At 44.4% G+C, this 27,568-nt stretch overlaps 2 protein-coding genes across 46 annotated transcripts in view; one reads left to right on the top strand and one right to left on the bottom strand.

Moving 5' to 3' along the window:
• Positions 1 to 23,773, top strand: part of ANKS1B (ankyrin repeat and sterile alpha motif domain containing 1B) — a 1,184,309-nt gene extending 1,160,536 nt beyond the window's left edge. For 11 of the 37 annotated variants that reach the window (XM_029204271.1, XM_029204269.1, XM_029204277.1 and 8 more), the window contains 2 exons: positions 4,998 to 5,165; positions 8,657 to 10,868. In XM_029204271.1, coding sequence (XP_029060104.1) covers positions 4,998 to 5,165; positions 8,657 to 8,764 — 276 coding nt within the window. In that variant the 3' untranslated portion in view covers positions 8,765 to 10,868. Of the gene's footprint in view, positions 1 to 4,997; positions 6,205 to 8,637; positions 10,869 to 23,441 lie in introns of those variants that run through there. The other 26 variants (XM_029204270.1, XM_029204267.1, XM_029204278.1 and 23 more) reach the window with 9 other exon arrangements.
• The window catches only part of APAF1 (apoptotic peptidase activating factor 1), a 109,361-nt gene continuing 90,690 nt past the window's right edge, over positions 8,898 to 27,568 (bottom strand). For 5 of the 9 annotated variants that reach the window (XR_003791006.1, XR_003791005.1, XR_003791004.1 and 2 more), the window contains exons 27-29: positions 22,293 to 23,481; positions 19,660 to 19,804; positions 10,880 to 11,001 (exon numbers count right to left, since the gene is read on the bottom strand). Coding sequence is in view for 1 of the 9 variants with exons in the window: in XM_029204307.1 (XP_029060140.1) it covers positions 25,979 to 26,125 (147 nt within the window). In the remaining 8 variants the exon portion in view is untranslated. Of the gene's footprint in view, positions 8,956 to 10,879; positions 11,002 to 14,602; positions 15,233 to 19,659; positions 19,805 to 22,292; positions 23,482 to 23,958; positions 26,126 to 27,568 lie in introns of those variants that run through there. The other 4 variants (XR_003791002.1, XR_003791003.1, XR_003791008.1 and 1 more) reach the window with 4 other exon arrangements.

The following is a 27,568-nucleotide window of genomic DNA, read 5'->3' as shown; positions in this document are numbered from 1 at the left end:
TTTGTCATAAATAGCTTTTATTATGTTGAGATATGTTCCCTGTATACCCACTTTTGTAAGTTTTTATCATAAATGGATGTTGAATTTTATCAAATGCTTTTTCTGCATCTATTGAGATGACCATGTGGTTTTTACCTTTTCTTTTGTTGATGTGGTGTATCACATTGATTGATTTGTGTATCTTGAACTATCCTCGTGATCCTGGGATGAATCCACCTTGGTCATGGTGTATGATCTTTATGTTTTGTTGGATTCAGTTTGCTAATTGTGACCAGCTCACAGGTTGATGGTTCCTCTTCCACCACCTGAATGAGGGTCCAGCCAGCCTTCCTTAGCACTGCATGGTATCCCAGTTATCTATTACTGCTTACTTAGCAAACCACCCCAAAACTTAGTGCTGTAAAACAACATGCACTTTATCACGTTTACGATTCTGAGAGTCAGGAATCTGGGCAGAGCACAGCAGTTCTGCTCTTCTGCTCCACAACATCTGGGGTCTCCACTAGGTAACTCAGATGACTGCAGTTGCTGGGATGGCTTGACTGGAGCCATCTGTCTGGGGCCTTGGTCCTCTGTGTGGCATCTCCTGGAGCTTGAATGTCCAGTATCACTCCTTTGCTTCATATCTGGAGCCTGGGCTGGGGTGGCTGCAACTGCTGTTTCTCTCCAGGCAGCCTCTTCCCCTGGCCAGCTTGGACATACTCACAACATGGTGATCTCAGGGAGGTCAGACTTTTTATACATGGCTGGTTTCCCTCAGAGGGAATGTTCCATGAAAGCTGAGAGACCTCTCACAATGTAACCTCAGAAGTCCCAGCATGTCACTTCTGCACATTCTGTTAGTTAAGAAAGTCAGTATAACCAGTCCAGATGCAAGGAGGTGGAGGAGCAGATTAGCCCTCTCAACAGCCCCCCCTCACACCATGGCACGAGGCAAGGGGAATGGTGATGGCTGCCACCTTGGAGACAAGCTACCCACACGGGAGGGTAAGAACAGAGACTTTTGAAGTATAGTTGATGTACAGTGCTTCAGGATTTCAGCACAGTGATTCAGTTTCATATATGTGTGTGTGTGTGTGTGTGTGTGTGTGTGTGTGTGTATGTATATTTGGTTCGAGTATAATGTTTAATGTACGATACAGTGGATTGGCAGAGTTGATACGAAGTTAAGAAATTTACTTCTAGTCAGTAAGTTAACAACCTAGGCACCAGCATATATATTTTATATATATATATATGTATATATATACACACACACGTATATAATGTTCTTTTTCAGATTCTTTTCCATTTTAGGTTATTATTATAGGTTATTACAAGATGTTGAATATAGTTCCCTGTGCTATATAGTAGGACCTTGTTTTTCTGTCTTATCTATAGTAGTGTGTATCTGTTCATCTCAAACTCCTAATTTATCCCTCCCCCCTTACCCTTTGGTAATTTTTTTAAATTAATTAATTTACTTTTGGCTGTGCTGGGTCTTTGCTGCTGCGCCCGGGCCTTCTTTATTTGTGGTGAGCGGGGGCGACTCTTCGTTGTGGTGCACGGGCTTCTCATTGCGGTGGCTTCTCTTGTTGCGGAACACGGGCTCTAGGTGCGTGGGCTTCAGTAGTTGTGACGCACGGGCTTAGTTGCTCTGCAGCATGTGGGATCTTCCCAGACCACGGCTTAAACCCATGTCCCCTGCACTGGCAAGAGGATTCTCAACCACTGTGCCACCAGGGAAGCCCCATTTTGGTAACCTTAAGTTTTCTGTATCTGTGAGTCTATTTCTGTTTTATAAACAAGTTCATTTGTATCATTTTTTTAAGTTTCCGCATGTAAGTGATGTCATATGATATTTGTCTTTCTCTGAATTATTTCACTTAATATGATTATCTCTGGGTCCATACATGTTTCTCCAAATGGAATTATTTCATTCTTTTTTATGACTGATATTCCATTAGACACACACACACACCACATCTTCTTTATCCATTCATCTGTCGATGGACATTTAGGTTGCTTCCATGCTGCTTTGAACATTGGGGTGCATGTATCTTTTTGAATTAGAGTTAAGGACACAGACTTTTGAGTCACAAATATTGTTTCATACCACTGCTCTGTAACTTTCTAGCTCTGTGATGTCAGATAAATTACTTAACCTCTGTGAGCCTCAATTTCCTCATCTATAAAATAAGGATAATGATATTCTACTAGAGATGATTGTGGTAAGACTTAAAGGAGATAAATCTAGTGCTTGGTACAATGCCTAATATCTGCGAAGTCCTCACTTAATGGTAGCCATACTACCTATAGTGATAACTAGTAGTGTTATTACTCCAGCTTGCCCTCTAGATATTCATTCATTCACTCAGCAAACAAGCCTCTATTGTGATCGTGTGCCTACTGTGTGCTAGGCAGTCTCTGGCCCTGGCCTCCCACGGTTATGAAGACGATGATATGTTGTAAGCAGAAACTAAGTTGGCTTTCAGGCTTTCTGAGCAGCATCCCTGGCTCTTCAGTGCCAGGCAGCATCTCTGGGCTCAGCAAGCCTGGCTCAAAGGAGGAAGCAAGGGCTTGTCACCTAAGCCTCTCTGATCAGATTACGGTAACATTTTTGGCCCTTTCCTATAGTGTCTTCTGCTCTCACAGTAACTCTCTTCCCATTTCAAGTAGTGCGGATATTACTAAGGAGAGGCTGGAGAAATGAACCCGCCTTCCCATTCAAACGTGTGTCCTCAGGTCCCATCTGATGAGGCTCTGTGCCCTCAAGGGCCCCGGTACTTTGGTTGCACAGGACTCCGCGTGCAGAGCCCCGTCAGCAAGCAGCTGCTCCTTGTGGGCTGTCACTGGCATCCAGAATTGAAGCCTCCAACACCGAGGTGACAGAAAGTGCAGGAAAGGTAACCATCTCCAACTCTTTACAGATCACAAAAGAACTCTTAAAATGCAGCATTCGACATGAAACGAAAAGCAAGACGTCATGGAGAAAGAATGCAAGCCAAACTAAGGAAAAGCTGCTTGGCAGGAAACCTCACCGTCTGGTCTGGTCTGGTCTCTGTGTCTTATCTCAGCAATTTCCTAACGCTAGCAACTTCTTTACAATGAAAGGAGGGCAGAGCTTCTAACCCAGAAGCTTCCAAAAACCTTTAGCCTTCCCATCAAAATCTTGTGAAAATCTCACCTGCTCAAATGAGCATCTTTAGCTTTCATTTGAAGACACTGGAACTTTAAGTAAATCTCACTTTCAGGAACTTGTTTCTAGGTTAACGATAAAGGAATTCACACTTATTAAGCACCTTTGTTCCGGCATCAAGAAGCAACATGTTACAGAACTGCTGCATCTGCCATCTTTCCCTTAGTCCAGTTGCCCACCCAGAGCGTGAATATCTGCTACGTGTCCCTGACAGACAGACAGCCACTATCTCCACAGCACCTGCGGACAAGACAAGAGTCCGGACTTCATGGGGCCAGCCAAAGCCCAAAGCCCCAGGCCCCCTTTCCAGGGGACCCAATGCACACCAGGCAATGGGCAACACTGGTGGTGACGCAAGTGCCAGGCGTAGGCACTGAGGGTTCAGCCCTCCTGGTGCAGCCACGGCCGGAGCTGTCCGCCAGCCCTCCACCGTCCCTTGTCGGTGCATTACTGATTTCCCAGTCTGACGCGTGCTTGGAGGCAAACTCGGGGCCCGAGCTCCTTGCGGGAAGTGCTCAGCTGGCCATGCAAGGCTGGGTCTCCAGTAAGCACACGTCTGTCTTGAGGGGCCACGGCTTCTTAACAAGTAGCTCAGGAGAAGACACATCCTCTGTCAGACCAGTTCTGCCACTCAGAGGCGTTTCCCCTCAGGCTTGGGCCTAAACCCCAGCAGTCCGGCGTGGATCTGAAATCTGGTCTGTCTGGAGACCCGTGGGCCTCTTCCACGAGCCCTGACAGCCATGCTGCGTCTCCCTCCATCTTCGTCAAGTGAGAACGGTCCTCAGCAGATCTCCCCAGAATCATGGGAATCAAGATGTTCTGTGTGCTTGACTGGGGCGGAGGGAGCAGGGGTGCAACATCAGCAAAGCAATTTCTGTGGTTTTGAGGAAAAAACCACACAGACTTTCTAGAGGCGTTCATGAGTATGGAAACTTGGGACAGACCACACCGGCTCTCAGCTGGTGCAGTGGTTGTAAGAAAGCTCTCTGTGACCCACAGGCATCCAGCTCTTTGATGAGCTGTGACCTCAGGGTCTTGTCGAGACCCTGCTTCAGAAGTGGGGTCAGACCATGTCCTGTTTTCTCAGTGAGAGCAGACAGGGTGGGACTGTGCTCGGAAGAGAAGGCAGAAATGAAGTACGAATCTGGAGACGAGAAGCTAGACGTCCTGAGGGGAGTGATTGAAGGTCCGAAAGAAAGAACTTCTCTCCCAGACACTGCTTGGCATGGCATTCGAGCCTGACAGGATCTCCTGTCTCTTGCTGATTTGATGATAAAATATGGAGTGGACCCACAGGGAGAACAAACGCCTCAAGAAATAGATGGATAATTGGCTCTGTTTGCATGCTCGCTGTGAGTGTGAGACGCCACACCAGCATGACTAATGCCTCTCCCCTCTGCCTAAATTAGATTTTGATTGTGTCTCAGAGATGTTCACTGAATCACAGATGTTGGAAGTAAAAAGACCCCAACTTCTCAGGAACACCTCCTGTGGAATGTGTGGGATCCTCCTCCCAGGCTGAGGGACCCCTTCCCTTCTGAGACCTGGGAGCAAAGCAGCCACCCCGGATGGAGCGGGCTCCGGGGTCCCGGCGCAGGCTCCTTAGGTGGCTGTAAGCAAGTGCATCGCGTCAGTAACTGATGCCTCGTACAGACCCTAAATTGGACCCAGTGTCCTGTTTGTCAAATTTCCCCTGGCTCTCTGCCACATCAGGTGGAGCAGTTCAGGGTCCTTGCCGGTTCACCCACTCGGTGTTCCTCAGCCACTCTGTTCTCATCTGGAAGATGCTGTCATAAATGCTTTCTCATTTCTCTTGCAGAATTTAGCCTACGAGATCATCCTAACGCTGGGACAGGCATTTGAAGTTGCTTACCAGCTCGCGCTGCAAGCCAGGAAAGGGGGGCATTCCTCCACGCTTCCAGAAAGCTTTGAAAACAAGCCCTCCAAGCCCATCCCCAAGCCCCGAGTCAGCATTCGCAAGTCGGTGGTAAGTAGAAAAGACAGATGTTCTGAAAACCTTGAACTGGAGGGGAGGGATCCTTGGTGCCGTTGGGGCTGGCGAGAATCCAGGGCCTGCCCTTCTTGTCCTTCCCTTGGCCTCATCCTGGCATGTGTCTGTCCTCCTCTCAGCCCAGTTCCTGCAAAGTCTTGGGGACCATCTGCCTGAACTTGGAGGCTCCCAAGAAAATTCCACTTCTTTTGTCCCCTGCAGCAGCCTGTGAGGGGACTGGGTGCTGCTGGCCTCCCAGGGGAGTCTTTCCTCAAGGTCCAGGCGATCTTGGGAAAAAGGATCCCTGAGGCCCCGGCTGCCATCCCTCTAGGGGGCAAGCCTCTCACAAGCCGCTGGGCAGCAGAGAGGGTGGCAGAGGCTCATGGGGAGGGCATCCCTGGTACCCAGCTAGAGGAGGCTGGAGGTGCAGGCTGTACACGGGCCTGACAAGGAGGCCTAGGCGCAGGCTTCCTGCAGAGCGGGGACTGTTCAGAAGGTACTGCCCCTCCTCCCCGGCATCTGCCTCCCTCCAGAAATTTCCCCCCTTCCCTCCCACACGCTCTGCACACATCCTGTCCTAACAGACTTTCATGACTTCAAAGCGGCCTCCTCTGGTGGTAGCAATACCCAGAAGCTGGAAGCCTCCCGTCTGGTTTCTGCTGCCGTATGGCATCCTAGAAACTCTGGGACTCAGGGCAGCAGGCACCCTCAGAGGCATCGCTCAGCCCACGTATCCTTCCGCCTGTGACTCCTCCTCCTCCCCACTGAGCCCTGTCCCCGGAGTCGTGGGGAATTGTAGGGTTTTTAATGTTTGCAGAGGCACCACCCTTTGTGACCATGTGGCTTCTTATTCACGTTCTCCTCTTTGGCCTCTACTCCTGTCTCCATTCTTGGCAACTTCAACATCCATGGGGATGATCCTCCCAGCGTGTGGCCCCTCTGCCCCTTGACAGCTCACCTCTCAGACCTCTTCCCCCACCTCACCATTCACTCCCACGCTCACCCCACATCACTGATCACCAGTAACTGCAAGCATCCTCTGACTTTCCTTCTGACCCCCAGTCCCCCCACCTCAGCCCCTCCCAGCCCCACTGGCTCCCAATCCTGAAGCACTCCCAGAACGGCACTTACAGGTTCAATTGCCCCCTCATTTCTCCTTCGAGGCTTAGCACACATCTGAAACTTAGTGTGTCCAGAACAGAATTCTTGATCTCTCCGCAAAGTTGCTTCTCTCTCTGTCTCTCCCAGCTCAGTAAATGGCATAACCATTCACCATGTTGCTCAAGCCATAAATCTAGAAGACACCCTTGATTTCTGTCTTCCTCTCACCTGTGTCCACCCCACAAGCAGATTCCATCCGTTCAGCCCCTAAAACATCTCTCAGACCCGTCCACTCCTCTCCATTTCCTCTGTCACTCTTCCCATCCAAGCCATCACCACCAGTAATCTCCAAAATACTCCCATACATCTCCTAAAAACTCCCCTCCTCTGCCCGGCAACCAGGGTGACCTTCTTAAAACACAGACCAGATCATGGTACCACTGCCCCAATTTCCCACCACACTCCTCTCTGACACTCAGGCCTTCTTCTTCCTAGAAACAAAGCTCACTCCCACCTAAGGCCTCTGTGCCCCCTGTTCCCTCCACCTGGCTTTGTCTCCCCCTTGTTTCTGCACGGCTGAGTCTGGCTTGTCATCCAGGGCCCAGCTACACAGAGAGGCTTCTCCTGGACCACCCAGGCTTCCCCTGTTTATTTATTGTCTGTCTATCTATCTTATCCCACAAGAAAAGCAAGTCAAATGTCCAGGAATTTTCAGAACATTTGGGGGATTAGCTCTTAGAGTACTGTATTCATTCCTGTGTGGGCTGGATAAATCTGTTCGTGGCAGGGACCTCCATCTGACTTTTGTCTGGTCCCCATAGATTTCTTCCAGATGAGCACAAAGGGTGTGTGCCATAAGAGCTCAGAATATTCATTTAGAAGCCTTCACTGAAAAATATGAAACATACAGTGAATAATACTGCTGTCCTTTAACTGCCCCAAGATCCTGTCCCCCTCAATAGGTGTCTGTGTTCCCTTTCCCTCGGCCCCAGTAGTTTATTTTTGAGAAACAGCCCATGATTAGACATGTAGAGTCCTCCCCACAGCCTTGTGGAGATACAGTCAAATTGCAGGTGGCCGACGGGCACAGACCCCTGCACTCTTCGGACAGCTCCCTTGCTCCGGTTTCCTGAGCAGAGCAGGTGGCCAGGGCCAGGGGGAGACATGGAAACACCAAAGAAAGAGGCAGCAATCTGGTGGAGAACTGCTCCAGGCCGCCCGTGAGAGCTCAGAACTCAAGCTTCACCCAGAAAGGGCCTGTTTAACCTTGTACAGGCAGGGGCTGAAATGGTGTTGACGTTTTACAGCTCAGTTTGGTTCAAGGCTCACCCTGACCTGGGCCCACTCACCTCTTCACCCTCAGTTGTCTCCCCCCCGGGTGCCCTCGGCGACCTGACTGCAAGCCCTCAGCTGGCCTCTTTCCCTTACCTCGGGGACCTTGCACATGCTGCTCCACACCCCCTGCCTTTACTAGGAAACTCTTGCTTCTCCTCCAGCTCTCCGTTTAGACATTACCTTAATTAACTTTTAAATAATGTCTAGTCAACAAGTATTTATTGGGTGCCTACTGTTTAGTGGGTTGCCGGGAGCTTTTCTGAGTTTGAGGGAAACAGGAGTAAACAGAACAGACAGAATCCCACCTTCATAAGCATACATTGTAGTGGAGGATGAACAAATAAACATGATGTATGTGGCAAAAAGGATTATAAAGAATAGAGCAGCAGAGGAAAGCAGGAAAGTTGAGGTGCTATTTTGCTTGGGGTAAACTGGTGAGGAGGTGATGTTTGAACTGCACCCTGATTCACATTAGGGCATAAAGCAGGCAGATGTCTGGAGAGTATTCAGGCAGAGAGGTGATGAGCACAGAGGGTCTGGGCTGGGGCTTGGTGTACAGGGAGCAGCAGGGAGGCCGGTGTGGCTGGAGCGTAGAAAGGCAGGCGGACAGGGCCACCGTGGGTCACCTCGAGGACTCTGGGTTTATTCTGACTGTAATGGAAACCACTGGAGGCTTGAGAGGCAGGCAGGACATAGCCTGGTTCACCTTCTCTAGGAAGCCCCCCTGGCTCCTGACATGGGGTCAGTGGCCTTCCTGGGTGCCCACAGAGCACCCTCTTCCCCCTCAAATCTCACTTCTCAGTAAAGTATTCCTACGTCTGCTCCCCACCTGTGTGCCTTCAAGAGCAAGGGCTGTGTCTCACTCACCATCCCCCCCGCCCAGTGCCTTGCAGTAAATGTGTATCAGAAGAATGAACAGATGACTCTCACACCCCCAACATCCTGAGGTCCTGCCAGAGCACAGTGATGGTTTCCAGGCAGCGTTAGGATGCATGCGTGCAACCCCAGGCAGGTACCGTATAACGGGCATCAGCCTTTCTGTTTTAAAGCAGATCGACCCATCTGAGCAAAAGACTCTGGCCAATCTGCCGTGGATTGTGGAGCCGGGACAAGAAACCAAGAGGGGAATAAATACCAAGTATGAGACCACGATTTTCTGATACTCACCGTCCTCCCGTCCTCGCGGTGCCTTGCACGCCGAGCAGTCCCGGAGCAGGCTTTCCACCCAGCGCAGGAGGAAGACTGCTGTTTGTGTGGCCTTGTCACGGGCGAAAGGCCACTGGCCATTCCTGGGGACGTTCTTTCTGCACCAGTGACAGAAAGTGCAACCAAGACTTTCCAGTCGTAACCCCTGAGAGAAATGAGTTGAGATTTGTGGCTCACTCTCCCGACTCCCCTCCCTGCTACCACCCAAGGTATTTCTAGTGACTTTGCCCCAACACTTGCTTTGCTGTATTTGGGGATAATACCTTAAGAAAAAAAATACAGGGGATCTCTAATACTGCCTAAAAGTATAAAAATCTTGGGTTTATTTTTCACTGTCAGCAGTTTTCAAGGTAGAATGAGAACAGAACTACCCCCAGAAAGCATCTGTAAAATCCTTATCTCACTGAGTATCGTTTCATGCAAAAGGACAAAAAATACCCCTGATTGCAAGGAAATCCTATTTCCCAATTTCTATATTTGTGGATTTTATATGTAATCAACTATGTCAGATAAAGAAAACCTTTACATCTATGGATTGATTCAAAAACTTAATGATTTAAAACAGAGGAATTTATTATGCACAGAAAAAATGTGTCTTGTATTAAATATTTTTATTAAAAGAATGTTTCACTAACACATTGATAAGAAAACTAGGTTAGTTGTGAGGGATGTTTTGCTTTCATTTCAAATAACTAAATTTCTACTGCTACTACCAAGAGAACTGGCTTGGGCGTTGCAAAGTACTATACCAGAGACGCTCACTAGAGCAGGAGATTTGGGCAAGCAGGCTGGCGTCTTATCGAAAGTGCTGACACAGCCATAAGCCTGCAAAGATTTTTTTTTTTTTTTAAACTTCACAGTTTTAAAAAAACATGTTAAACAAAAAACCTAGGGCTCCTGCTGTCAAGATTTCTGTCATGGAAACCTTGTTTGTTTGAGAAAGATGTTAATAAAATTCTATTGCAAAAAAAAATTTTTTTTCTAGAAAAACACAAATACAAAAAAAAAAGAGAGATTCCAAAGTAATAAAACTCTTTTCTTGAAACAAAATAAATGTTTGCTTACTCTTTGATTAAATAAAATTTACTTACATTTCATTAAGATATTTTAATTTTTTTAATGTCTCTGTGGAGTATTTGTATGATACCATAATGTATATTTATGTAGAATCAAATTATATAAACAGTACCAATATCACTATAGAAAAAATAACATTTTAATGTATATTGTTCTAACCAATCATATTGTGAATCATTTTGGAGTTCATTATAATAAGCGATATGGATAAATTGTGGGATTGTCTTAATTTTTTTAATTAACCAATATTATTTTAAACCTGAGATTATCAGTTACATTCATCAGTTGGTGAGTTTTAAAGACAACTAAATTTTATTTCAAACTGACAAATGTATATGGTTTTAGTTCAGTGTTGGAGAATTTTAATACAATATTAAATTACTTGAACTGAACAGTTCCTTGTATATATTTTGCCTATTCACTGTCGATATGTATGTAGTAAATTGAGAGTAAAATATCCCTAAAATATGGTACCAAAAAGAAACTGTATAGGAGCAAAGTAAATAGTAGCTTTGCTGAAAAGGAAACATGTAAATATGCTTGGGCTTCCGTTATAAATTTTGTAATTTTTGTCATTATTTATATCCTATAAAAAAACACACAAAATAAAATGGAAACTGTACAGCTGCTGGTGCTTGGCATCATTCTGTGAGCACCTTCCCACTTCCATTTAGGATAGAACCAAAGGCCCGGCCTTCTCAGCATCCATAGCTAAAGGGATTTTTTTCATTTGGCAAAATTGAGAAAATTTGCTCATTTCCAAGTTCAGCCAGGCCTTTAAAGCTTGAATTTCAGCCATAAAGCCCCCATTGTCTTTAATGTTAAAGTGGGCTGTAAGGAAGAATTACCAAAACAGAAATTGGTAAAAGAGGGAGGACTACCAAACTAGATTACTTTTACAGGACAACATCTACATGTTTGTCTTAGGCTGCCATAACAAAATACTGGGTGGCTTAAACAACAAATTTATTTCTCACAGTTCTGGAGGTCCTGGGAAGTCCAAGATCAAGGTGCCAGCAAGGTAGGTTTCATTCTAAGGCCCTTTTCTCCTGGCTTGGCTTGTTGGTGGCTGCTGTCTTGCTGTGTGCTCACATGAGCTCTCTGTGGTGTGTGTCTGCAGAGGGTGAGGGAGCATCAAGCTCTCTGGCTTCTCTTCTTATAAAGGCACTAATCCCATCATGAGGGCCCCACCCCCATGACCCCATCTTACCCTAATTATCTCCCAAAGGCCCATTTCCAGATACTCACCATGGAGCATTAGGTCATCAACATATGGATTTTGAGGGGACACAGATTTTCCATAACAACACTCATTTTTCCTAAAACACATGTACCAGCTATGAGTCGAGTAATAAAAGGGTCATGTTAGAGACACACTGGAAAAATCAATGATTCACATTCCATATCCTGTGACTTTCAGCAAAAGATCTCCCCACTGCTGGATCCAAGTTACTCTCCAAAACACATGCCAAACCAATCACGGGGTGCTCCCAGCCTGACATGCAGAGGCCTAGGGCTTTGAACCTGAAAGGGCTAAAACCATCCAGAGATGGGGCAACATTCACAGAGGCAGAAGGGCAGGTTTCCTGAAGGAAGGTTTGGGCTGGAATTTTAGACAGTAATGCTTTGCCTGGGCTAATTCAGCCCCTTTTTAATCTTTGCTAGCCACCAAGAGGTCAGCAATCCTCTTATTTATTATCTCTGTGGATAAATGCTTATTTGTATCAGTTATGATCCCAGCATGAAGTAGATGGCACACTCCAATTGGGAGAATTTAAGAGTTTAATAAGTAGAATACTAACAAAGGTCTTGGCAGCATGTAGGGAAACTAACCCTGGGCTGGTGTGGCCTGAAGGGAGTGGGAAAGGAGGCGGCTCGTGGAGGGGGCTTCCAGACAGGTGCTGTGGGCTTCAGAAAGGGATCAGTAATTTAAAAAACTCCCAGCAAACAAAAGTCCTAGACCAGATGGCTTCACAGGTGAATTCTACCAAACATTTAGAGTTAACGCCTATCCTTCTGAAACTATTCCAAAAAACTGCAGGGGAAGGAATACTTCTGAGCTCATTCTATGAGTCCACCATCACCCTGATACCAAAAACCAGACAAAGATATCACAAAAAAAGAAAATTGCAGGCCAACATCACTGGTGAATGTAGATACAAACATCCTCAACAAAATACTAGCAAAACTACCTCAACAAAACACAAATCCAACAATACATTAAAAGGATCATACACCACGACCAAGTGAGATTTATACCAGGGATACAAGGATTTTTCAACATCTGCAAATCAATCAATGTGATACACCGCACTCACAAATTGAAGAAAAACCATATGATCATCTCAACAGATGCAGAAAAAGCTTTTGATAAAATTCAACATCCATTTATGATAACTCTCCAGAAAGTGGGCAAAGAGGAAACATACCTCAACATAATAAAGGCCATACATGACAAATCCACAGCTAACATCATAGAGTAAGTCCCCTACATACGAACGAGTTCCATTCCAAGCGCACATCTGTAAGTCCAATTTGTTCATAAGTCCAACAAAGTTAGCCTAGGAACCCAACTAATACAATTGGCTATATAGTACTGTAATAGGCTTATAATACTTTTCACACAAATAATACATAAAAAACAAAAAATAAAACACTTTTAATCTTACAGTACAGTACCTTGAAAAGTACAGTAGTACAGTACAACAGCTGGCATCCAGGGGCTGGCATCGAGTCAACAGGCAAGAAGAATTACTGACTGGAGGAGGCGGAGGAGGTGCGAGATGGTAGAGCTGAAGGATCATCAGCAATAGGAGACAGAGGGCAAGCTGCAACTTCATTCATGCCTGATGTTGATGGAACACATTTGCATCTTTGAAAGTTTGCAACTTGAAGGTTCATATGTAGGGGACTTACTGTACTCAATGGTGAAAAGCTGAAAGCATTCCCTCTAAGATCAGGAACAAGACAAGAATGCCCATTCTCACCACTTTTTTTCAACATAGTTTTGGAAGTCCTAGCCACAGCAGTTAGACAAGAAAAAGAAGTAAAATGAATCCAAACTGGAAAGGAAGAAGTAACACTGTCACTGTGAAAACCACTAGAAAACTATTAGAGCTCATCAATGAATTTAGTAAAGTTGCAGGATACAGAATTAATATACAGAAAATTATTGCATTCCTATATACTAACAACAAAGTATCAGAAAGAGAAATTAAGGAAACAATCCCATTTACCATCACATCAAAAAGAATAAAATACCTAGGAATAAACCTACCTAAGGAGGCAAAAGACCTGTACTCTGAAAACTATAATAAGACACTGATGAGACTCCCAGATGTAGAGAAGAGACTTGTGGTTGCCAAGGGGTAGACTACGGGTTGGGGGAGGGATGGAGTGGGAGGTTGGGGTGAGCAGATGTAAGCTTTTATATACAGGATGGATAAACAACAAGGTCCTACTGTATAGCACAAAGAACTATATTCAATATCCTATGATAAACCATAATGGAAAAGAATATTTAGAAAAAAGAATGTGGGCTTCCCTGGTGGCACAGTGGTTAAGAATCTGCCTGCCAATGCAGCGGACATGGGTTCGATCCCTGGTCCAGGAAGATCCCACATGCCGTGGAGCAACTAAGCCCGTGCGCCACAACTACTGAAGCCCACATGCCTAGAGCCTGTGCTCTGCAACAAGAGAAGCCACCACAGTAAGAAGCCCGCACCCCGCAACAAAGAGTAGCCCCTGCTTGCCGCAACTAGAGAAAGCCCATGTGCAGCAACGAAGACCCAACACAGGCAAAAATAATTTTTTTTAAAAAGAGAAGACAAAAAAACTTAAAAAAAAAAAAAAATGGGCTGAAGACCTAAATAGACATTTCTCCAAAGGAGACATACAGATGGCCAACAGGTACATGAAAAGATGTTCAGCATCACTAGTTATTAGAGAAATGCAAATCAAAACTACAGTGAGGTATCATCTCACACCGGTCAGAATGGCCATCATCAAAAAGTCTCTAAATAATAAATGCTGGAGAGGATGTGGAGAAAAGGGAAACTGCTACACTGTTGCTGGGAATGTAAATTGGTACAATCACTATGGAGAACAGTATGAAAGTCCCCTAAAAAACTAAAAATACAGTTACCATATTATCCAGCAATCCCATTCCTGGGCATATATCCAGAAAAGACAAGAACTCTAATTTAAAAGATAGATGCACCCCAATGTTCACAGCAGCACTATTTACAATAGCCAAGACACTGAAGCATCCTAAATGTCCACCAACAGATGAATGGATAAAGAAGATGTGGTACATATACACAATGGAATATTACTTGGCCGTTAAAAAATGAAATAATGTCATTTGCAGCAATATGGATGGATCTAGAGATTATCATACTAAGCACAGACAGAGAAAGACAGGTATCATATGATATCACATATGTGGAATCCTAAAAAATGATACAAATGAACTTCTTTACAAAACAGAAACAGACTCACAGACATAGAAAACAAACTTATGGTTACCAAAGGGGAAAGGGATAAATTAGGAGTTTGGGATTAACAGATACGCACTACTATATATAAAACAGATAACAAGGACCTGATGTATAGCATAGGGAACTATATTCAATATCTTGTAATAACGTACAATGAAAAAGAATCTGGAAAAAAATATATATATATATGTATGAAACTGAATCACTTTGCTGTACACCTGAAACTAACACAATACTGTAAACCAACTAAACTTCAATTAAATAAAAAAAATACCCTGATCTCACTCTGCACCATCCACCCTGCATTACCTAAACCCACTGGAAGCCATAGGGCAAGGAGCGCATTGATTTGGTCTACACAAGGCACCTCCAGAACCACAACAGGGCAGGGAAGAGGGAGGAGGGAGTCTGAGGGGCAAACAGAAGAGAGGCAGCCCTTGTACTGAAGGGATTTGCACCTCATTTTCTTGAAGGGGAAATTTGACACATTGGCAACAAATATCCATGGGGGTGGAGATCCTGGAATGTTAATATTATTCCAAAAAGGACTTCGATTCAATTACTCCATCTATTTTTTTTTCTTCTTAAATGATACTCTATGATAAATTTGGGTAAATGAACCCAATGAAAATTATGCCTAGTTAGTTCATTAATAAGTCATGGAAGTGATTTTTTTCAAGACATACCAGATTTTCTGCTGGAATACTTGGGAATATTGCTGGTGCATAAAATGTTTGGATATGATCGGGCAGAAGACGGGCTTAGATAAAGAACACATGGCCACAGTCTCAAAAATCAGCGAAAATTCATACTTGGACCCCAAGCAGCATTGCTCCTAAGCTATTTCTGAAAAGAAAAGAAAATTTGATAAGTGGGCTAGCCTCCAGAGTTGTTCTTCCACAGAACTGGAATACAATAACCGTGTTCAGAAGTCTGTATGGAATGAAGCCTCTTTTTTTTTTTTTTTTGCTGTACACGGGCCTCTCACTGTCGGGGCCTCTCCCGTTGTGGAGCACAGGCTCCGGACGCGCAGGCTCAGCAGCCATGGCTCACGGGCCCAGCCGCTCCGCGGCATGTGGGATCTTTCCAGACCGGGGCACAAAGCCGTGTCCCTTGCATCGGCAGGCGGACTCTCAACCACTGTGCCACCAGGGAAGCCCTTCAATTCTTTTTATACAAGCTATTCACTGAGTATGTTTCCTATGAAAATTAAGTAATATGACAGTTATAGACACATTTTCTTAAAAGTGGGTAACCAACCAACAAAGGCTGGCAGAGTCTACCTGCACCAAGGCTCCAACAGCCTCCCCCGCACTCCCTTCCAGCCATCCACACGCCCAGCTTGCCCCAGCAACAGGGTCCTGCTTCCCACAGAAACCAATTCCAAAGCAGGGAATTTCATTAGGTCTGTTGCCCAATCACCATCCGGCATCCTATGAGATTCCATTAATACTCAAATTTTTGCAGTGGAATTAACCCTAAGACTTTGGTGCTGACCTGGGAAATGCCGGTTCCACTTAACTGTTTCCTGTCTTGACCTCAAGCCAGTCTACTGACCGAGAATTCACTCTGTGTTCACCGTGGCTCCATTTTACTTAGTCGCTAATGCAGAGATGATCATTCCCAACCCAACATGCTGCACTCTGTTGCTCATAAATAATCATAGCTACAAATTATCATCCAGACAGTTTTTGTTTTTCTCTCCAAAACCCCAGAGACCTATGTTTGTTTGTAAGAGCTTCATGGGCATTTAACTTCCCAAGCATAGTTAATGACTAATGATATAAAGACTTACACACACGTCAGACTGAGATAGAGATTCTCCATTTAACGGCTCCAGTAGGGTCACTCCAGCTGAAGGTGGCAGTACAGCCGCTGAGGTTTTCAGACAGCCGAGGAGCACACATGTCACTTCACAAGCCCAGAGCATCTTGCAAGTCCTGCCATACTGGAAAACTCGGAGTGATGTCTCAGCACCCGGTAAGAGCAAGCTGAGATGGAGCTGCTCTTAGCAACTTGAAGTCAGTTCACAACATGGTAATAAAAGCCATTCAAAACTATCCATATTCAATACTCAATTTAATTGTCCTCTGGACGTCTCGGTGCTTCAATCAAATGCCCAACAGCTGCTCCCCAGGGAGCGTGCAGTTCTCCCTCTTGTTGCCTCTCGTCAATAAGACATATGAGGGACTTGCCTGGTAGTGCAGTGGTTAAGAATCTGCCTGCCAATGCAGGGGACACAGGTTCGAGCCCTGGTCTGGGAAGATCCCACATGCCGCAGAGCAACTAAGCCTGTGCGCCACAACTACTGAGCCTGCACTCTAGAGCCTGTGAGCCACAGTTACTGAGCCCACGCGCCCAGAGCCTGTGCTCCAGAAGAGAAGCCACTGCAATAAGAAGCCCAAGCACCGCAACGAAGAGTAGCAACGAAGAGTAGGCCCCACTTGCTACAATTAGAGAAAGCCCACGTGCAGCAATGAAGACCCAATGCAGCCCAAAATAAATAAATAAAAATAAAGATAGGGGCTTCCCTGGTGATGCAGTGGTTAAGAATCCACCTGCCAATGCAGGGGACACAGGTTCGAGCCCTGATCCGGGAAGATCACACATGCTGTGAAGCAACTAAGCCCGTGCGCCGCAAATACTGAGCCTGCGCTATAGAGCCCGTGAACCACAACTACTGAAGCCCGCGCGCCTAGAGCCCTTGCTCCACAACAAGAGAAGCCACCACAATGGGAAGCCCGCGCATCGCAACAAAGAGTAGCCCCCACTCACCACAACTAGAGAAAGCCCGCGCACAGCAACAAAGACCCAATGCAGCCAAAAATAAATAATTTTTTTTTAAATGCGTGCACAGTTTTCTCAGAGAAGAACAAAACCCAAAAAGCCCAACATGCTAGTGTTGGGTCAGGGGAGACTGGGAAGGAGGAAAGGCACAGGAAATTCAGGAATCCTGTTTTAGCAGACCATCTCTGGGGTGCGCACTTGGCAGGGAGAGGGAAGACTGCAAACTCAGATTCCTTCAGGCCACACAGGTGACATGAGTGAAGGTGGACTGTGATGATCCACGCATCCACCATCTCAGGGGGCAGCTGATGCTCAGTTCCAGCTGATGGCTGCCAGGAAGAAAAGACGACCCTGGCTCAATAGATTTTCTAAGAAATCAGGATTTTTATGTGAAACCACCAGATTTTCAAATGCTGGCAACAAGTTCAGTGTGTTTTTAAAAATTAAGTGTGGGCCAAACAAAACTCCTCTGTGGACTGGGCCTGGTCCATGAATCACCTGTCTGTGCCTTTCTGAGATTCCACCAAACTTCAACAATCTTCCACCTTGATTTCTAGTTATTAGAGGAGGTACGGTGGGTGGCTAGGGCTAGGGGATGGAACAGACAGGGATGCAGGGGTCACTGACATTTGCTGAACTCTTCTTATATACTTGGTTTGTTTATGGGAGTATCAGGAGCTGAATTCAGGGACTAGTAGCAAAGACCAGAGATAAGAGTCTCTTAAAACAAGGGAGAGGTTGAATATTTTCTCATGTAACATGAACTTCAGAGATAAATAGTGCAGGGCTGGAATGGTAGCTCCACAGTTGTCATCAAAATCCCAAGCTCCTTCTATATTTCTGCTCTGCCACCCTTAGCTTGTGGCATCCATCTACAAGGTCACCTCATGGGCACAAAATGGCTGTTAGACCATCATTCAGCGAATCCACATTCCAGGCAGGAAAAAAGATGGTAAGGAATGAAGGGCTCCTGCCTCCCAACTGAGTAAGGCAAGCTTTTAGGAGCTTTCCTGGAAGCTTCACCCTACAAGTTCTGCTTACATCTGCTACCTCTAGATAAGCAATTGGAAAATGTAGCTGTTGTTGATTGTAGCTGAGCACACGGCAGCTCCCAACAATACAGCAGTTGTTAGTGAGGAAAAGGGAGAGACTGGATATTAGGATGGCCACCAACAGTATCTGCCACAAAACAACAACAACAAAAAAAACACCCAGTATCTGTCACAATGGGAATGTCACAGCACTAGGTAAAAGGTGAAAGCAAACAGACACAGGTGAGACACCTGAACAGAGAAAACAGTGACGGGAGGAGGAACTGGTAATACTGGTAATACTCCAACCTTGGCAGAGTTGCTCTATAAGCTAGCCATCAAATCCAAGCAGAAAACACCCCCGCAGCTGTGCTAATATGCACACCAGACATCTGTGCTGCTCGGGACGCTCCTGAGGGTGTCACAACAGAGCAGGTGGACAAACCATGCTGCAAAAGCAGACATCACAGACACAGCTGGCTGTGGCACAGGAGTGGGACTGGCAATGGCTTGGTAGGCCATCCAGGGCAAGGGCGGAGGACATGGGTTCTCAACCTCCGCTGTGCTCTGGAATCACCCGGGGAACTTTCAAACACATGGATGCCTGGGTCCCATGCCTGGCAACTCTGAGTTATTTGGTCTGGAGTGAGACCTGGGTTTGGGGTGGGGGGCGGTTTATGCAGTAAAGTGTGAGAAGCTTCACTCCTGGATGGACCAGGCCCTCCAGATCCCCTGAGAAGCTGGGTAGCCCACGTAGATCCCCACATCCGAGGCTACCACGGAAGTAGCTCCTTGAGAAGATTAAACCATTTGCTGAAGGCCACACAGCTGGAATGGTAGTGCAGCCAGGATTTGAACTTGGATCCACTTGACAGCCAAAGCAAAGCCGCTGTGGCCCAAGGTCTTTTCCCCAACGCCACTCCTAATCCTCCACCACTCAAGTCCATGCATATCCCAAAAAGAATAACGTCTGGGACAGCTTTCCTGCTGAGCAAGGTCTGTCTCCTGGGAGCCAATAGCCATGAGGATAGATCCACCATGAGGTAGAGAAGGATGCGTGGAGTGAGGTGTGTTCTATGGAGCAAAAGCCGCACAGTCCCAATTTGCAAACCAAGGAAATGTGGGCAGCAAAGGAATAGCAATTTGTAACTGGGACAAAGGTAAATTCTACTATTGAGACCTGTGTCAGATGTTTGACATATTTTTCAATCCTCACAAAAACCTTGCAATTAGATGTTGCAGTCCCTATTTGACAAATGAGGAAACTGAGGCTCTGAGAGTTGGCACCTTTTCAAATTTAAGGAAAAGGAGAAAAGGAAATGAAATCAAGATGGCAGAAGAAACATATGGATCCACTAGCCCCAGGGCTGCCACTAATTTGAAATGAACCCCCTAAAAGTTTCGAAGTAGAACAGGCTTCTCCACGGACCAGGTTGCAGTAGGGCTGCCACCTACCTTGCTCAGTGTTTGAATCATTTGTGAACTGAGACTAGGTTGAGCCGCGGCCAAGTGCTGGCAAATCCAAAGCATCCCCCAACCTCTTCTGTCTGTCTGGCTCCCATCAGAATGGCCCCTGCTGCTTTTCTTCCAAGAGCAATCCCTACGGGCACAGAGATGGGTTAGCCAGGGTAACAGAAGTGGAAGCTCTTCAGCACCAGAGACCACCTTTGACATCATCTCTGAGAGCTCAGGACTTAGGATCGGTCATGCATGACCCATGATGTGAATGAGTGAAATGAACAATGAATTAAGTGCAGAGCTGAAATGACGCTCCTGGATCCTCCAGCCCAGGGGGCTGTGGTGGAGGCCAACAACCATGGACCAAAACTACAGCTCCCCACCTTGCCTATGGGGCCCTAGTGATTTAACCTCTCTACACCTGTTTCCACATCTAGAAAACAGAGATAACAGCTTGCAGCCTTGTCGTTAGGATTTAATTAAATAATGTGTGGAAAGTGCCCAGCATGGGGCCTGACACATAAAAGGCCCTTAAAAAAATAGTAGCTCCTTCTTCCTTCCTCCTAAAAAGGATTTTTTATGTCTCAGAAAGTTGACAGAGTGCAGCAAATAAATCAGAAATGAGAAACACAGATCTCCAAAATCCTCCCCAGCTGCTGAAACTCACACCTTGACCCCTAGTCTGGTGTTCATTGGCCACGTTTCCAAGAGGATTCCACTTCCAACGGAAACACTCAACACATAGCCCAGTGGGTGTTTCCATAAAGAAAAGAAAATCGGATTTGGATTCTGGCCCTGGCTTTATCAGATTAACTGCCTGGGATGTAGTTCTTCCCCTGTAAGCTAGGACTGCATAGTCTGCAAACGCATCAACTACTGTGAAGATAAAATAAGGGCTTGGGAGGGGAGGAAGATTTGAATCTGATGAATGTGAAAGTTTGCTCCAACTCCTCAGAGCAGCCACCTTGGTACTAAGCAGGAGTCTTCATTCACTGCTGGATGTTTCCCAGCTGATCAGTTGCTCAGAACCACCAAACCCAAACTCAGGCCCAGAATGCTCTCTCTAGATACTTACTCTAGCCCTGGTGATGAGAAATTACAGAGACAGATTTTTCTTTTACTTCCACGTGATAAGCAGTTCTGAGGGCCTGACCTCATAAATGAAGTTACAATGAACACCAGCGACTCATTTTCCTGCATCATAACTGTAACGAAAATGTCCCAAGTTTTGGTCTGCTCACAATGCCATCTGACTCAGCAGTAAGTCCCTGTTGATGCCAAATGACTTCAAAGGCCTGGTCTCTGTTGAGTCCCATGTTTGATGCAAATTCTTCTGCCCCTGCCATGTGAATATATACAACTACACAACAATTCTTCTAGGGTTAAACTCATAGCCCCACAGCAAATGATTTTCTAATTTAGGTATTTTAATAGCTGTATGGTATATCCATAGTCTTAAGGATAGAGGTTATGAGCAAGGAAATCCATTCAAGTGCTCTTAAGAGACTAAGAGTTATTAGAAAATCATTTTCTCCTTCTCTAAAGGTCGGTAAGTAAATTATAATAATAACACAAAACATATGTTGAATAATAGACTGCCATACTTGCCAACTTAAACACTCCAGGGATATGTTTATTCATTTCATATAATTTGGAAGCAGATCTTTTTTTATCCAAGTAAAGTTTTACTTTCCCCTAACGATGCTTCACAGCAAAATGCCAAACTAAAATGGGAAGATAAAGAAAATGCTGGTAATGTGCTACATCTTAATTTGACAGCCTCGTGACATCCTAGTGCAGAGGGAGAACACAGAATGCACTATGGGCATGTGGGCATACAGGAATTCCAATCATTCAGCAAAGATTTATTGAGGCTCCAACTGGAGCCAGGCTTCCATTGGACTCTGGTATAAAACACCTAACAGACCTGGCTTTCATTGAGCTTACAGTCTAATGGGGGACTCCATTAAATAAATGATACAGGTCAAAAAAACCACGACAGACAAAAGAGGGGGCTACAAGAGGGCAGGGAAGCCTTCAGTAGAAGGATCTCAAGGAAAAAGATAAGAAGGAATCAGGAAAAAAAATTAGGTGGGGGAGGGCAGTATAGAAGAGAGAACCGCACATACAACGCCACAGAAGCAAGAGAGCACAAGCAGGTCCAGGATTTTAAAGACGACTGACATGATAAGATAAGCACTTTGGAAAGATCACGCAGAGGCATGACTGCTGGGAGAGAGAGTGATCGGGGAACTGTTGCCACGCAAGAGGATGGGACCCAAATAACACCAAGGAATGTGCAGTGAGCACTTTCTTGGTCCAAGCACTGAGATAAGTAAGCACTCTGTGAGCATTATCTTATTAAATCCTTACAACAATGCTGAGAGGGAGGAACCCCTACAGATAAGACAACTGCTGGTATTTTCTGGGTTTCTTATTATCTCTTGTCCCCAATTTCCCCCAACAACTAAAATGTGTTTGTTTATTGCCTTGGCTGCTGCTGAAAACAGTGCTAGGCATAGTAGATATTCAAGACCTAGAGGATAGACAGGTGGCTGCACGAATAAACCAATAAAAGAATTTTGCCCAAGAGCACACTGAGCGAAGGACCCCACACCCGCTGCACTTACCACACTAAGCTGCAACTGTTAATCCTTGCTGGTTCTTCTCGGTGTCCTGTGCCGGTCCCTCAGCTCACCAACCTCCAGACTGCCCTGGGCTCAGTCTGGGGTCTCCTGTCTTGTCTATCTACACCCATTTTGTTGCATCTGGTCCTGTGGTTTTAAATACCATCAATTCACTGATGACTCTCAGATTTTTATCTCCATCAGAGACTTTTCCTATAAAAGAACCATCTACTCAACAGCCCCAGGTGTCTTCCTAACACCTACCTCAAACTTACTTTGTCCTAAACCCCACTCCTTTTACATAGTCTTCTCATCTCAGTTAACAGCAACTCTATTCTTCCAGTTGTTCAAGCCGGAGGCCAAAACCTTGGTATCATTCTTGACTTGTCCCTCTCACAACCTGTATCCGATCCATTAGCAACTCTTATTAACTCTTACCGTCAAAGTATACCCAGAATCCAACTTGTCACAGCCTCTCCTGCCGCCACCCCAGTCTAGCCGCCTTCATTTTGCCCAGATTATTGTAAAAGCTTCTCATTGGTCTCCCTGCTTCCCTCCTCACCTGTCCTCCTTTCAGCTGATCCTCAACTGGTTCCCACCGCCAAAGTGATCAAGTTACAGCTTACGTCAGATCTCCCCACTGCTCACACTCCTGCGCTAGCTACTATATCAGGGTAGACATCCTCGCCATGGCCTGGGAGACCCTCCACAGAGCTGACTGCACCTCCTACTAAGCTCCCCTCGCTCAGTCTTCTCCAGCCACACCAGCCTCCATGCTGGCTCTGGAACAGACCAACCCGTCCCACTTTCCAGTCTTTGCACTTGCTGTACCCTTGCTTGGGGACTCTCTCCAGATACTTGCCTGACTCACTCCCTCCCTCACCTTTCAGGTCTGAACTCGAGTGTCACCTTCCAAACAAGCAGCTCCCTCTAGAACTGTAGCCCTCCTCCTCTCCTCACTTACATACCAACTAATCACTATAAATTTGACTGACTGACTTTTTTTCTGTCTCTCCCTAGCCCCCAACTGCAGGAGGGCAAGGACTTTGTTTTGCTCACTGCTATATCCCCAATACCTACAAAAATGCCAGGCAGTTCTCAACAAATATGTACTGAACGAAAAAATGAATAAATGAATTCTCTTCTTTACAGGATCTTCTCCATGCCAGCCACACCAGGCATCAGAGACAAACTGAGGAAAAAGAAAATTTTGATAGAATTAAATTACATATAGCTGACAAAGCATGGATAGAGGTTGATGGCTTTAATTTGAAGACTCTTTCACATTCGTTTTCTGATCAACAAAGGACAAGGAAGGAGTCTGAAACAATCTGAAAATGTTTTTCAAAAGTATTTTAGAAATTTTATTTTTATAAAATGTTTTAAATTCGTGTATTAAAATGTATACCAACACACACAAAAAATTATGTAAGCTGTATCATAAATACAAAACTAACAGTTTTCAAAACATACAAGACACATCCAATGTAAAAAAAAAAATCTTATATATACAAAATGCAATGTATTTCCAATACAGAAAAAAATAAAGGGGGAAATGCTTGAAAAATGCTCAACCAAAAGTACAAAACAAAACCCTCCCCTTGACTGGCCACTTAAGCTGCTATGAAAGGCTTTTCTTCTTCCTTATGTTACCTGGTCTTTCTTCTCATTTTTCTTTTTAATTTATTTGTAAGATAAGAGCCAATCAAGGTGTTTTAAAAGCCGCTGTTTGTTGTTATACTTTTACAGTCAAGTGACTTTTAATTCCGAAAGTTAATACTTTATACTCTGAGCTATAAATGAGTTCCTAAACATTGTATGCAAATCAAATTATGATTTGGGTACTCTAAGCAGAACATATCATTTACAGAAATTTCTTTTTATAAAATTGAGATTTTCATGTCACATTTGCTTATATCACAGTAAGCCCCTAAATTAATTCCTCAACCCACCATAAAACAAAAAAACAAAAAAAACCTCTTAACAATGTAAAATATTTTATTCACTCTCTGTATGGTTCCCTCAAATGCTAAATAGGAACATCTAATCTAAAATACATCTGGAGGGGTCTGTTCCCTCCCTCCCTACCCCACATCTACTAATACGCACCAACAATAGAAACTGGCTCAGTGCTTACCTACTGTTAATGCTAATACTCATCTGATTTAGTTGTTGTTGCAGCAACAAAAAATTTTGAATTTTGGTTGTTTTTTTAATGTAAGAACCACATCTATTACTAATTTATCACCATTTCCCTTAACAATATATTTCAGGGAAAATGTTTAGATTTAAGCTACAATTAAAGTTCCTAATCAGGAAATCAAAAAAGCTAGTTACTGATGCTGATATGCTTTTTCCCTATCAAAACCATCTTTCCTGATTAAACTTAGAGGGAGGGAGGGAAGGAGAGAAGGAGGGTGAGAAGGGGAAGGAAAACAGACCGGCTGGAAGGTTAAAGGTGACATCTTGCAGTCACAATGACTCTTCCAGTACTGTGTAGAAAACCACAGAGAATTCTCTTGAAATTCACTAAGAGAAAAGCACTGGCAATGCCGTTCATCTAAAAGTAAATGGAATTAGAAGAAATTTTTTTTTTTTTTGCGGTACGCGGGCCTGTCGCTGCTGTGGCCTCTCCCGTTGCGGAGCACAGGCTCCGGACGCGCAGGCTCAGCGGCCATGGCTCATGGGCCCAGACGCTCCGCGGCATGTACGATTTTCCCGGACCAGGGCATGAACCCGTGTCCCCTGCATCGGCAGGCGGACTCTCAACCACTGCGCCACCAGGGAAGCCCAGAAAATTATTTTTTACTATTTTCTATATCTTGGAAAAATTCTGTTGTTAAAAATTATGATTAAAATTGGCTCCTCGCCAATTATTCAGATTTACTAACATTTAACTGTGGAGCAATTACTTTAAAAAAAGAGAGAAAAGTGAGGATTAAGAAAGGTTAAGTTCAGTCAAGTAGGAAGTCTGGTATGTAAAAAACCAGAGAAAGCAAGAGAGTGCCCAGTTCAGAGACTGACTGCTAGAGTCCAGGTCCAGCCCGGGGCTGCCATCAGCTAATGAGAAAAGGTAGACCAACAAAATCTACTCACTCCAACACACGTAACTTTTGCTTCACAGAGAGTATTTCTGAAAGCTAAGACTCACTTATCAAGTGAATTAAAGGAAATTTTGCAAACTGTGCACATAGACACAATATTTTTAAAGCAAGTTTAAGGGGTGCACATAAGTTCTGAGATTATATTTGTGAGAACTATACCCCCTTGGGGTAAATGTGGTTCAGAAATCAAGCCACTACTACCCTGAGGCACAGCCTGCATAATAATAATATTATTAAAATATTTATTTCCTTCAAATTATTCTCATTAATTATGTCAACCAATTTGAATGCATCGAGGGAGAATTTTACCAGTGGTATAACAAGGTACATATTTACATTTTCATTTGTATCTTAAGGACAAACTGTTAAAAATGATGATTATGATTATGAAAAGTAAGATTAAAGGTGTGTTCATTTGGGAAAAGCTACATTAATAGTATTCATCCAACCACAAACACTTTCGTAATGAATGCAATACTGCAAAACAATTCACAGCTTTATAAAAAGTTGAAATACAGTTTCATTAGGATTTTTTTTTCCAATTCAAAATTAAAAGAGTTCAACTTACATCGCTGCTTAACTATTTTACTCTAAAATCTTTAAAATATATAAAATACCAAGATTATCAACAGTCACATATGTTTTGAAGTCAGGGGACACATGTATTTTCTTAAGATTGGTTCCATTTGTGTAGAAGGTCTGTGAGGATTCCCCAGTGACAACATTCCACCACTGTTCAGAGAAAAATAAAATTCTTATTAGGTTGGCAATTATAGTGTGAGACAATCTGCAGTGCCAACTGGATCCTTCACCCCATCACCTCCCCACTCCCAAACTAAAGCAAACACCAGGAAGGATGTCTAAGGGTTAATGCTGAATATAGTATTATCAACCCAGTCCACCATTCCTGATTAACCCTGGTGACTGCCTCACAGCTACCCTACACCTAAATCCACTGTAAGGCATGCTGGAGAAACATGCAGCCTACTCAGAGCTGCAGACAGAAGGCTACACAAAGCCCATTATGGCCATGGCTGGACTGAATTCTCCTGTCTGCATATCCTTCTCAGTGGAATGGAAAGAATGACGCTCTCTTCTCTAAAAATGCCCCTTTGCAGAAATGGACAGGAATTTTGGCAGATATCAAGACTACTGATAATACGGGCTGCAGGATAGAATGTTCTCTCTACTGAATCTTCCCTTTCACCAGGAGTGATTCAAGAGCCCATGACCAAGTTTTTTATTTAAAAGTCTATACATTTATTTACTAAATAAATACTGAACATCTCAAATGTAGCAGGTGCTCTGGCCAAGTCCTTCCTTTCTCTTCCCAATTACTGAATTCACTAAGATTATAACAATATTTATATTCCTTTACTAAATGGAGATCATGAAGCTTACCTACATATCTCACAACTAAGATGACGGCAAAAGAGACCATGTACATGAACACCTTTTGAAAAGGCCTCAGGTACATCAAGATTCTGAGTATTATGAATGCAATGATCACTTCTGTGTCCGTGGCAATGCCTAGCATTCCGCCTTGCTCGTGTGACTGGGTCAACTATTCATTAGTTATTAGTTATACTAATATTAGTTATTAGTAATGGTAACTGGTAAAAGTATACCTTGTGGACTTAAGTAAACCTCAATGAAGCAACATGTACTAACTTGAAATTTTCCAGGACTAACAATTTTGCTTTATAAAATAGCAGTGTAATCAAGACTGTAGAGGACAGTCGCTAGAGGCAAATCGTAGAGGTAGTAAGGCCCTTAGAGATCACCTAGTCCAACTGCCTCACTTAACAAGTAAGGAAACCAGGGTTGAGAGAGAAGAAAGGCCTTGTCACTGTGGACAACACCCCTAGCAGGTGGCAGAGGTGGAAGAGTTATCCGGCTTCCAAACCTAGTGCACCCACTGCCTTTCCCTCTATTAAAACAGACCACTCGACTTGGAAACACTACCCCAGCCACTAATGTGAATATGGACTAAAAGACAATGATATTAAATAGGACTTATGCAGGGGACTTCTGGGCAGTGAAACTACTCTGTATAATACTACAATGGTGGACACGTGTCGTTATACATTTGTCAAAATTCACAGACTGTACAACACCAAGAGTGAACCCTAATAGAAATTATGGATTTTGGGTGATAATGACATGTCAATGAAC

The sequence above is a fragment of the Monodon monoceros genome, unplaced genomic scaffold (assembly GCF_005190385.1).
Source record: "Monodon monoceros isolate NGI ecotype Baffin Bay Population unplaced genomic scaffold, NGI_Narwhal_1 Super_Scaffold_6, whole genome shotgun sequence".
NCBI lineage: Eukaryota > Metazoa > Chordata > Mammalia > Artiodactyla > Monodontidae > Monodon > Monodon monoceros.
The sequence above is the reverse complement of the archived record's forward strand: the minus strand, read 5'-3'. Positions and strand labels throughout refer to the sequence as shown.